This window comes from Megascapheus bottae, chromosome 15 (genome assembly GCF_031878675.1).
Source record: "Megascapheus bottae isolate mThoBot1 chromosome 15, mThoBot2.hap1, whole genome shotgun sequence".
Taxonomy (NCBI): Eukaryota; Metazoa; Chordata; class Mammalia; order Rodentia; family Geomyidae; genus Megascapheus; species Megascapheus bottae.
The window spans coordinates 56,123,707-56,136,076 of record NC_143523.1 but is presented as its reverse complement, the minus strand read 5'-3'; the positions used below and the strand labels follow the sequence as shown (position 1 = coordinate 56,136,076).

Genomic DNA, 12,370 nt, shown 5'->3' with positions numbered 1-12,370 from the left:
AAGAAAGAGAAATAAAAGAAAGCTGAAACCTATATTCATTGTATGTCTCCCCCCTCTGTCTTAGCATGTGAAATATGGCTCTTATCACTGAGCCTGAAGATTCAATGTGAGACAAAGATTTATGTATGCATTTATTTATTTTGCCAGGGGTGGGGCTTCAAATCAGGGCCTGACCACTGTCCTTGGGCTTTCTCAAGGCTAGAGCTCGCTCTACCACTTGAGTGACAGCATCACTTCTGGCCTTTCATTTTTTATGTCTGTGGTACCAAGGAATCGAACCCGTGTATTTGTGCATGCTAGGCAAGCACTCTACCACTAAGCCAAACTCCCAGGTCAAAGGGTATACTTATCTGGTGGGATGTCATTGCTCTGGACAGTGTCTATGAGTCCTGTTTTGACCCTTAACATTTCCATCAGAAATCCACAAAATAGATTTCCACATTCCCCGAGTTCCACACGAGGGTAGCTGCCATGCTGGATAGATTGTACAGATGGCACAGGATGGTGGTGGGTGTGCAGGCAAACAAGTCAGGGGACACAGACAGGCAATTTAAGGTAACGTTACAACAGGGAGAGATGTGCATGCAGTGATAGGAAAGGTGACCCCAGGGTTGTGGTGGGAAGGACACAAAGCTTGGTCCTGCTGCACAGAGGTGCTGACAGGCTCTAGCCAGGGCAGAATTGCACTAGAATGGCCCTCATGTGCTAGACATAGGACTGGAGGGAGCTACTTGCCGCTAGGGGGCGTGTGGCTGGATCCAGAGCATCTTCTAGCCATTGGCCAAGGTGACACTGGGTTCACTCTAGATAGGGTAGCCAATACCACATTGATTTGGCCTGACAAGTAGTTGGTAGGTGTCTGCATAAATGCCTCCCTCTGCTGACCTGGCATGGCCTTGATCTTCAGGTGGAGAGGAGAGTTGTGGAAGGAAGCGTCTGTGAGCCACAGAGCAGAAGCTATCTGCTCAGGAAGAGGCTGCAGCAGATGAACAGCCAGAGCCCTGCCATCCAGGTCCTGGATGATCCACATCCTCGCAGAGGTGGGTGAGGCTCCCTGCATGGGCCACTGGGGCCCAGAGTGTGCCAGCCGTTCTGCCGTGATGGCAGAGGAAGCCCACACAAGCGCACTTCTCCCAGGAAGCCCTGCAGCAAAGGGGCCGAGTCTAAATCCCCTCCTAGTTCCCAGGAAAGTTTTAACCACTGAACAGAGAAAATTGCGGCAAACGTTAATTGTTTTTTTTTTTCAATTAAAATCTAACCATACAAGGTGATGACAACAAATCAGAATAAGCAACAAGGGCTGAGATGCTGAGAGGCAGCTCAGTAGCAAAGAGCTTGCCTAGTAAGTGCAATGTCCTGGGTTCAATCTCCAGTACCAAAAAAGAAACAACAACAACACTAACAACAACAAAAATATCCCAACAGAATAAGAAACAAACCTTTTGAACCAACATCTATACCTATTGGTCTGTCTATCTGTCTGTCTGTCTATCATCTATGTATCTATGCTGGTAGTAAGGCTTGAATATAGGACCTCATGCTCTTGCCTTTTTTTCCTCCTTAAGCCTTGCGCTCTATCACTTGAGTCGCACCTCCACTTCTGGATTTCTGCTTGGAAATAAGAGTTTCCAAGGAGATAAAAAGTTTTAAGCATTTGATCACTAGCTCTGAACATCAATCCTCAGGCCTCAGCTTCCCAGGGTACCTAAGATTACAGTTGTGGCCACCAGCACCCAGAAAAAATTTACCTTCTATACAGACTTACAGAAAAAGTATAACTTCTAAGGAATTGCTTTTTCAACTAAGACTGAGCTTGCTGATTTATTTGCTAATTTTTTCCTTATTTATTCGCTCATTTATTTATAGATGGGGTTTCTTTTTTTTTTTTTTTTTGCCAGTTCTGGGCTTGAGCTCAGGGCCTGAGCACTGTCCTTGGATTTTCTCAAGGCTAGAGCTCTACCACTTGAGCCTCAGCACCACTTCCGGCTTTTTTCTATGTATGTGGTACCAAGGAATCGAACCCGGGTCTTCATGCATGCTAGGCAAGCACTTTAACCACTAGGCCAAACTCCTGGCCCCTAGATGGGGTCTCTTTATATAACCCAAGCTGGCCTCTAACTTTTCATTCTCCTGTCTCCAGCTCCTGAGTGCTGGGATTACAGGCATACACCACTTCACTTGGCTTTATGTTTTTATGTATTTATTTCTTATTAAAGTTACCCTTTTATTTTGTTCTTAAAACAAGATGTTATGATATTCTTCTATTCTTTGTCATTAGGCTTTTTTTCCCCAGTCCTGAGGCTTAAACTCAGTGCCTGGGCTCTATCCCTGAGTTTCTTTTGCTCAAGGCTAGCACTCTACTACTGAACCACAGCACCACTTCCAGCTTTTTCTGAATAGTTTATTGGAAATAATATCCTCATGGTTTTTCCTGCCTGGGCTGGCTTCAAACTGTGATCCTCTGATTGCAGCCTCCTGAGAAGCTAGGATTACAGGTGTGAGCCACTGGTACCTAGCTTCTTACCCCCCTCTCCAGTGCTCCCACCTCCTACCTGTGACATTTTTCATATAAGAATTCAAATTCAGAGAAGCTCAGTCATTTCACTGTGGTCATGCAGCTGGTGAGTTCTGATGTTAGCTATACTCAGGGCTGTATCAGGACACCAGGCCTCCATCTCCATCCATACCTTCTCGTGTGGGTTTGATTAGTTTCAGAGAGAAGCACAGAAACCCAGAGCTCCCTGGATCCCCGCTGGAGCAACCCAGCACAGAGTCGCTGCAGCTTCTTTGTTAACAGGTGAGTTTTGAGGTTGGCAGGTGCTAGGAACTTGGTGGGAGATGGCTCATTTTCTGCTTTTTTCTTTTTTTTTAAAGTGATTATTGGGCCAGGAGTTTGGCCTAGTGGCAGAGTGCTTGCCTAGCATGCACAAGACCCGGTTTCAATTCCTTGGTACCACATACGTAGAAAAACGCCAGAAGTGGTGCTGTAGCTCAAATGGTAGAGCTCTAGCCTTGAGAAAGCCCAAGGACAGTGCTCAGGCCCTGAGTACAAGCCCCAGGACTGGCAAAAAGAAAGTGATTATTGATGAGAAAGAAGCCTCTTGCTTCTTCAAAGCTGTTCTGCTGGGAAATGAAGAAGCCCTGTGTTGAAGGGTGACAGTCATTAGGTACAGTCTCCTCTGGGAACTACAGTTAGGCTCAGGGACGGAACAACAGCATGCCTCAAGCTGTTGTAATCACTCACTGTCACATAGCCCAAAGCCCAGCAGTCAAAGCAGCACCTCATTTAGCTTGCACCTCATTTAGCTTGGGCATCCAGGCTGTGTTCAGCCCAGACATTCTGAACACTCTGGGCTCCTGAATGTTTTGGGCTGCTCTTTTCCAAGAGATTGGGCTGTGATTGTTCACAAGTGTGGCGGGTGGAATTCTAGCACTGGCTTTCCATGACTTCTGCCTCATTTTATTGGCCAAATCAAACCCTAGGTCCAGCCAAGATTCAAAGGCCTGGGAAATGATTCCACCTTTCTATAGGAGGAGGTTGTAAAATCACATTGAAAAGCCATCCCCCCTTTTTATTAGACTAACATTGGTACTTCAACTGCATCCCTGGTCTTGTATCTTCCCGGAGCTGGAACTGTGGGGATTTGGGTTTGGAGTATGTATTTCTTTGATGCTTTTGTGAGGACTGTGATGCAAGCTTATCTTCCCATAGTGCAGACATCAGCTTTGGTCACACTTGTTATATCCACAGATTGGTTTGGCCAATGGTCATAACATTTACCTTGTGTTTTTTCTTGCCATTAAAAGCTATTTTTTAACCAATGGGAATAGCTTCTCTTTGATACCATAAATCATACATAGTCAGAAATTTCTTAATGTGTTGTTAGATGATATCATTGTTGTGTGAACATCATAACATATCCTTATACAAAACTGTGTACCCTGCTACATACCTAAGGTCTTGTGTGTGTGTGTGTGTGTGTGTGTGTGTGTGTGCATGCCTGTACATTCATGCAAATGTGCTCATGTGTGTGTGTGTGTGTGTGTGTGTGTATACTATAATAGCCCAATACTCCTACAGCCAAGATGATAAAACAATACCAAAGTGGCTGTAGAGAACACAATAAAGACAAATGAAATAGAGTTATAAGGATGGTGGGGAAAAAACATGGGGTAAATGTTTATAGAACAGTGTGTGTGTGTGTGTGTGTGTGTGTGTGTGTGTGTGTGTGTGTGTGCGTGTACGCACATACATGTGGTGTGTTTACTGGTCCCCAGAGCTATCCCTTAGCTTTTGAGCTCATGATTAGAACTCCAAGCCAGGTACTAGTGGCTTACTCCTGTAATCCTAGCCATTCAGGAGGTTGAGATCTGAGGATTACAGGTGGAAGCCAGCTCAAGTAGGAAAGTCCATGAGATACTTATCTCCAATTAATCATCAAAAAGCTGCAAGTGGAGCTGTGGCTCAAAGTGGTAGAGTGCTAGCTTTGAGAAAACAGAAAAACGAGAAAACAAAACAGTGCACAGAACTCCCCAGGACTGGCACAAAAACAGAAAAGTTAAAACAAAAAAAGACTAATACTTTACCACTTGAAATTGATGAGAAGAGTCTCACAGATTTTCCTGCCCGAGCTGGCTTTGAACCATCATCATCCAATCTCAGCCTCTTGTGTGGCTAGGATTTCAGGTGTGAGTCCTTGGTGTCCTGGGCAGGATCAGGATCTATCCATTGTCCTGGTTAGAATCCTCCCCCTTTTTTATTTCACAAAATAATCTCAAGGTGTTTGCTCAAGGAGTATACACTGAAGTAATCTCATAAGTACACAGTAGCAAATGCTTAGGTGAGAGAGTATTGTTTGTTATCATTATCAACCATGCTGATGATACTGCTAAGCTGTCTGAGACTGGCAGGGTAGGTTCCTTACCCAGTGTCACTGTAAGCACACCGTGTGTTGTGTTACCCTGTAGCAAGGCAATCCACCTCACTAGCTTCTAGGCACCTGCTACTCCAAGTCATAATATCATCTCACCGCCAGTACGTCTATTATGTGCTGCCGTTATGTGGTGCATGCCTGATCCTTATGGTCAACATTGTAAATATAGACACCTGAGATCATGTAACCCCAGCACAGAGGGAGATGTCTTAGGGTGAAGAGATACCGTGAACCATGGCCTTGTGCCTCAGACCCACTCAGCTCCATGGCTTTGCCAACTTGACTTGGGCAAGCATTGTCAGTTTCTCCATCTAAACAGCGGGCTGTGGGAAGTCCCCACAGGGTGGGGGATGAAGATACGGGTGCACCTGCCAGATGTCCAGCGTCAGAGCTTCATGATGCTTCCATCCCTGGCAGCAGTGTTGCAGACGCAATTCCTCATGATATTCAAGGGGACCAGCCGCTCAATTCCAGGTCTGTGCCCTTGGCAGAAGCAGAAAGGTCACGACCAACAACTCCTCCAAGAAGTTTCCTGCAAAAGAAAGGAAAGGTGAGCAAAAAGATGGCTGAAAGCTAGTCTTCTCCAGAGGGGATTGGCAGGGGATGGTGACACAGAGCCTCAGTGGGTCAGGTCTGCAGTGGACTGTTATGGAGAAGGTTGAAGAGGCCAAGGCCCACCTGTCAGGAAGTGTCCAGCCAATGGTGTGAAGGACAGAAGCTGGAGTGGCATGGGCTCAGACAGCCAGGTCTGATGCACTTTCCAGGGGCCTTCTGGAAGCTAGGATCCCCCATAGAGAGGTCACAATGAAGGTCAGCTGGTCAAGCTTGTGTTGTCTGATGGGTTGGGTCCAGGGCAGAGTAAACAGCCCTGAAGCCAGTCATGGCCATTTTGGTGGGGGATTTTGTTTGTTTAATTAATTAATTAATTAATTAATTCATTCATTCATTCATTCATTCATTCATTTTTGTACCAACACTGGGGCTTGCATTCAGTACCTTGAGCCCTCATTTGGCTTTTATTTTTTTACTTAAGGATGATGCTCTATCCCTTGAGCCACACCTCCACTTCTGGCTTTTTGCTGGTTATTTGGAAATAAAAGTCTCACAGATTTTTCTGTCCAGGCTGGCTTCAAACTGATCCTTGGATCTCAGCCTCCCTGAGTAGCTCGGATTATAAGCATGAGTCACTAGTTCCCAGCTCACTTTGGTTTTTAGAACAATGCAATCTTGCTTCACAACTCAAAACACTGCCATTGGCTGTGTGCTCTCTTACAGCACACAAGCCACAGTGGCCCTGAGGGGGCCAGTGCCACTGGGGGGTGGGGGGAGGCAGTGCCCTGGGAGCTGCCATTCATGTAATAGTTGTCACCCTGGCCTTGTATCTCACCACAGAGACCCTTTGGGGTCATTGAACCCAGATGGACTGTGTCACAGGGAATTAACTGACTAGCAACGAATTAGAGCTGAGCCCTCAATGGCCTCTGGGTGCCCCTCCTTTTGTGTGACCCTGCTTCATTCCACTTGCCTCGCCCATACCAAGCCCCTTGCTCTCCTCAAAGGCCACTCTGTGGCCTTCAAGAATGAGACCCTAAAGGCTGTGAAGGGGCAGCCCCATCCTCAGGAAGCTCACAGCCCCTTCAGGAAGCTCAGCTTCTTCTACCTTATAAGCTTTCGTTCTCAATCACCACCAAGGATGAGTCTCCTGAGGATTCTTTCAGGACACAGACCACCTCCAGTGTCATCTGAGAGCAGAGTCACGCTGGGTGGCCTTGGGGGCACATTACACGTCACTCCTAAACCATGCTACCTGCTGGCTGTGAGCTTTTAGGCCTCTTGGAGGCTCTGTTTTCTCACCTGTAAAATGGGTTGAGGACAGGCAGCCAGGAAATGATGGCTGGCTCTAAGTAATATGAGGACTAAGGTCGCCAGTTATACACAGGAGGAGTTCTATAAAACCCCAAGGATGAGAGTTGATGGTGAACACTCTTGATTCCATTGCCAGAGCTGGAAAAACTTTTCCCTAATCTAAACCTCAAGTGTTTTATTGTAAAAGTTCTTTTCATTGAACATAGTGTGTGTGTGTGTGTGTGTGTGTGTGTGTGTGTGTGTGTGTGTGTGTGAGAGAGAGAGAGAGAGAGAGAGAGAGAGAGAGAGAGAGAGAGAGAGAGAGAGAGAGAGAGAAAGAGAGAGCTTGAACTCAGGGTCTGGGTGCTTTGTAACACATGCCTGGCACTCTACCACTTGAGCCACAGCTCTACTTCGGGCTTTCTGGTGATTTCTTAGAGATAAGAGTTTCACAGACTTTTTTTGCTTGAGTTGGCTTTGAACTGCCACTATCAGACCTCAGCTTCCCAGGTAGCTCAGATTACAGGAGTGAGCTACCCAGCTCCTGGCTAGAATATATTTTACAGTTTTTATACATCCAAAAGATCATGAAAATGTGTGAACTCTTAACAAAGACGTCCCTGTGCTTACTTAAGGGCCAAGAAGTGTCACATCTCCTTCATCTACTCACAGTGCCTTGGAGATGGCCAGCAGAACTGAGGGATTTCCCCCAAATTAGTTCCATCTTCCTCTGAAACCTGTTTCCTTTGGAGTTTGTTGAACAAAGAACTGGGGGAGGCTAGGGAGATGAGCTCCTCCTGTTTCTCCACTATAAGTAATCTGAATATGTTTTTCCAGTGTTGTAGGCCAGAGTTTGTCCTGATGGCGAGAGAGGCCCCAGTGACTCTACATCTGCCTGGAACCATTGTGGTAATCACGGGGCTGGGCTGGGTAGTGAGGGAGGGAGTTGTCTAGGCAGGCAAGGCTGGCATCTAACGATGTTCTACGCAGAAATATCCCCGTGGCCTTAGACACAGTCTCCTTAAACTGTGACCAGAGCAGCGACCACTTCTAATCCTGCTCCATTCCTTTACCCCCTCCAGAGAAACCCTCTACAGCTAGCTTCTGGTTCCTTCTTGCTGGTCTGTCTACCAGCAGTCACTCCAGCCTTCTTCTCATTAGTTTCGATGCCTGTGAAGCATCTCCCATGTGTTGGGCATGGCTTTAGGCTTCACTCTATGCTGTGGACGTTTGGAGTCTGTGGCCCAGCACTGCTGCCAGGGTCAGTCCAACACTTTCGTTTATTTCATTTCTTATTTTTTTGTGCCAGATCTATGCTTTGAACTCATGGCCTGGGAACTGCCCCTAAGCATTTTTGCTCAAGGCTAACACTACATGGCTCTACTTCCAGCCTTTTGGTAGTTAAATGGAGATAAGCATCTCATGGACTTTCTTGCCTGGGCTAGCTTTGAACTTCAATCCTCAGATCTTGGCTTCTTGAATAGCTAGGATTATAGACGTAAGCCACCAGCTCTTAGCTAGTCCAACCCATTTTTTAATTAAAGAATTTATTAACATTGATTTTTATATCATATTTCAAATGATGTGTTTAACAAGCAAGAATTCAAGAACCAACCCATTTTTGCCAATAGTTTTGGCAAAAGACTCAGCAAGCAGAAGGTAATTATAGAGGAAGAATTTATTGTAGGAATAAGCTAAACATAGCATGGATACACAGATCTCTGTTCAGGTGTGTGTGGCTTCATATGTTCATGTCTGTATCTCCTGCGCCTGGCTGTCCGTGTGTGTGTGGCTTCATATGTTCGTGTGTGTATCTCCTGCGCCTGGCTGTCCGTGTGTGTGTGTGTGCGTGTGCCTTCCCTCTTTCCCAGGGGGCCCATCAGTGCCAAATCTTATGGTATGCCAGGCTGGCATTGCATAACTTTTTTTTTTGCTGCCAGTCCTGAGGCTCAGGGCCTGAGCACTATCCTTGGGCTTTCTCAAGGATAGAGCTCTACCACTTGAGCCACAGCACCATTTCTGGCTTTTTCTATGTATGTGGCACTGAGGAATCGAACCCGGGTCTAGAGTGCCTAGCATGCACTCTACAACTAGGTCAAACTCCTAGTCCTGCATAACCTTTTTGCTGTAAGCTGTAGCCTTTGCTCACGTTTAGGATGCATATATTTGAGCCTTTACATGCTCCCCTACCATGCAAAAGAGGAGGAGGAAAGATAGACAAATATATATATATATATATATATATATACATGTAAAAGAATTCCAGGTAGTGATTCATGCTAAAGAAAGTCAACCCCCAAAACCAGAGACTAAGAGGAACCCCAGCCAAAAAAAAATCCATCAAAAATACAAGAAAAAGAATCCCATGTGGATGGAAGAGGATGGAAGCTGGCACAGTGAGGAGGAGGGAGAGGACTGCTCTCACACAGGAAGTAGCTCTGAGGAGGCAGCAGTGAGCTGGGACAGAGTGGGAGGGAGGAAGGAAGAGAGGAAAGGAAGCAGTCCTGGCCAGGGAGCAGGGAGGCTCTGTCTCACTGGCTTTTGTGCTGGTGCCTTCTGAGCTTCTTTTAAGGCCCATATTCTTTGTTATTCAGTGTTCAGCCTGGGGACAGGCGATTATTAGCCAATGGTGAGTATTTGGGTGGCAGGGAGAATGGCTCTCCTACCCATCACACGCTAAGTGCTAAAGTGCCTATCTGCCAGTTCACATGCCCATGTTGACCCATGGCTCTCAGGCCATGCTCAGGCCTCTGGAAGCAGGCTTGGCTCGGTGTTCTTCTACTGCTGGCTTCGTGCACTGTCCCCATGCTGGCCTGTCAACAGCTCAAAGCAATGCAGAAAAGCCCCATGGAGCCCTGCCTCTCTGCATCAGTTTGGGTTAGTGGAAGGCTGCTAATAAAATCCCCTAGAATCTCAGCCCGATCCTTCCCATCAAGAAACATACCCTGTGGTACCCTGACATTGTACTCCCAGTATCTGGGCTTAGTTGAGGCAAACCGGATCCTGTGGGCAAGACTTCTCAGTTCTAAGCCTCTTCTAAGGAAGTCTGTCATACATGGGACATAAAGCATGAACTAATATATACATTGTATATATATTAGACATATAATGAATGTGTATGTACAGGTACAAATTCAATGAAAATGAGAGACTGAAACAGGTCTGAGGAATCAGGTAGCAGAGCTATAGCTATATATTGAGTCTTCCTTCTTCCTCATCAGCCACGTTGGACCATTGCCGGGACCTCCTTCCACCACAGCCCTGCCCTGACCACCTTGACCTTAGTGCAGCCCCCATTCCCAAACTGCAATTCTGCAGCTCTTCATAGGACTTGAGATAAACACACACACGTATATTCTATATACTACGTACTATTTGTAATGATTTTATTATACAATATAATGATATATAACTCGAGACTATAACTAGCCCAAGTCTCAGAGTTCCTGTGACACCCTCACTGTTGTTTTTAGACCAAAAAAGGGAAATCCTATTTAGCTCTCAGGGAGCTCTGTGTGATCCTGCTGAGTGGGCAGTGTCTGGAGGTGAAATGCGACATCAGGTCCACAGTGGGAGCTGTCTTCAATGCTGTCATGGCCTTCGCCAATCTCAGAGAGACTACCTATTTCTGTTTGGCTTATGTGAAAGGTGAGTAACTTCTGGGAACACCTTCTTGGGGCCTCTAGGAACCAGATCTATGAGCATCCAAGCTCCATTTCTCCTAAGCAAGCTGCCCAAGACAAGGACATCTCTCTCTGCCTACTTTACCATCAGTTATCATGGTGGTGAAGACTTCAGGTACTTGTGTAAAAACTGCCAAGTGGCCTAGTACCAATGGCTTATGCCTACAATCTTAGCTACTCAGGAGACTGAGATCTGAGGATCATGGTTGGAAGCCAGCTGGGGCAGAAAAAGTTTGCAAGACTCTTATTTCCAATTAACCACAGGAAAAGCCATTGGTGCTGTGATGCAAGTGGCAGAGCACTAGTTTTGGGCAAAAGAAGCTCAGGGACAACACCCAGGCCCAGGGTTCAAGCCCCAGGAGTGGCAAAAAAATGTTTCAAGTGTTCACAGATTTTCAGGAAATCGTGAGTGCAGTTGTTAGGAGGGAGGAGCTATGATCTTCCAGACTACTGTGATCCACAGCCTGGTAGTGAAGTTAGACTGAAGAGGTCCAGGATGAGGCAGTTGGGGCAGAAAGCTTGTTACGTGGTGAAGACCTCATAGGCCTTTGCCTTTTATTGTTCTTAAAAATTTATTTATCTTTCTATTTATTTCTTGTGCTGGCATTGGGGCTTGAGTTCAGGGTCTGGATGCTGTTCTTTAGCTTTTTTTTCTCAAGGCCAATACTTTACCCCATGAACCACAGTTCTGCTTCTGGCTTTTTGGTGGTTAATGAGAGATAGGAGTCTCACAAACTTTCTTGTATGGTCTGGCTTTGACCCCGGATCTCTTGAACTCACCCTTCTGAGTAGCTGGGATTACAGGGACGAACCATCAACCCCTAGAAATCCTGTTATTTTATCGCCACAAGCTGAGAGTTGAATAGTGGTGTTAAATGAGGGGACACTCCTGTCCTGCACCAAGACGGCTTATCTGAGCGTTGGGGTTAGGACTCAGGGCTGGGAGCTGGAGAGATGTTACTTCCCCCTCCATGCGCTCTCTACCTCCACCTTAGGCAAAGAATTCTTTTTCCTGGACAATGAAACCAGACTGTGCAAAATTGCCCCTGAAGGCCGGAGGGAACAGTGGCTGAAGACCTCCCTGCACACCTTCACACTCTTTCTGCGGATAAAGTTCTTTGTCGGCCATTGTGGGCTGCTCCAGTGAGTGCTGACAGGGGTCCCTAGGCTGGGTGGGGGATTTAGGCCTCATGCATTTCTGATCTATAGGATCCATGTGGGGAAAAAAATCAGGTTTTTATTTATTTTTTTTATTAAAGAATTTATTAACGTTGATTTTTACATCATATTTTAAATGACAAGTTTAACAAACAAGTGTTCAAGGAGGGAATCTCTATTTACAATCACTGGGACTTAGTATTTAGAACTTAGTCAAAATTAGGCTAAGGGTTTGTATGTCATAGAAACATATTAATTTATGAAATAAAACATTATGTCTATGGAGTCATAGGTTTTTATGTCTATATAGTTATGTTTATATTTCCATTACCATGTCCATAGCTTTGGGTATGCAGTTATTGAGTCCTCGCTCTTGTACTCTTTGGATTTAATAGCCACATATTAAGGATACCATGCAGGTTTTAATTTTTAATGTATTTAATTTTATTTTTTGATTTTCTTTAAGACAAGTTCAGGCCAGAATAAGAACTTGGCTCTTGTATTTCAAACAGAGACCACTGGAGGTCAAAGTTCACTCTTCCTTCATCCAACCTTCCCCCACCCCCTTCTCCTTCCACCCATAATCTAGCAGCCCCTAGGATGAAGGTTAGAGGAGAAAGCATTGGATTTGGAGTTGATTCACCATGCCTTTGCTCTTTTGCTTACCAGACATACCACCTGACTACAGATTTCTCTGTAGTCAAATGTTCATTCCGCAGCAGTAAACATCTCTGTGGGAATTTAGGAAGT

The 12,370-nt window shown here is 45.7% G+C and overlaps 1 protein-coding gene and 1 long non-coding RNA gene across 3 annotated transcripts in view; one reads left to right on the top strand and one right to left on the bottom strand.

Annotated features, from left to right (window-relative positions):
- The window catches only part of Frmpd2 (FERM and PDZ domain containing 2), an 82,221-nt gene that overhangs the window by 7,270 nt on the left and 62,581 nt on the right, over positions 1–12,370 (top strand). For both annotated transcript variants that reach the window (XM_090346754.1, XM_090346753.1), the window contains 6 exons: positions 908–1,040; positions 2,710–2,797; positions 5,352–5,484; positions 7,617–7,688; positions 10,253–10,427; positions 11,458–11,605. In XM_090346754.1, the coding sequence (XP_090202880.1) occupies positions 908–1,040; positions 2,710–2,797; positions 5,352–5,484; positions 7,617–7,688; positions 10,253–10,427; positions 11,458–11,605 (749 nt within the window). The remainder of the gene's footprint in view (positions 1–907; positions 1,041–2,709; positions 2,798–5,351; positions 5,485–7,616; positions 7,689–10,252; positions 10,428–11,457; positions 11,606–12,370) is intronic.
- The window catches only part of LOC150054397 (uncharacterized), an 85,134-nt gene continuing 77,668 nt past the window's right edge, over positions 4,905–12,370 (bottom strand). The window contains exon 3 of the long non-coding RNA XR_016537863.1: positions 4,905–5,466. This is a non-coding gene — a long non-coding RNA (uncharacterized LOC150054397). The remainder of the gene's footprint in view (positions 5,467–12,370) is intronic.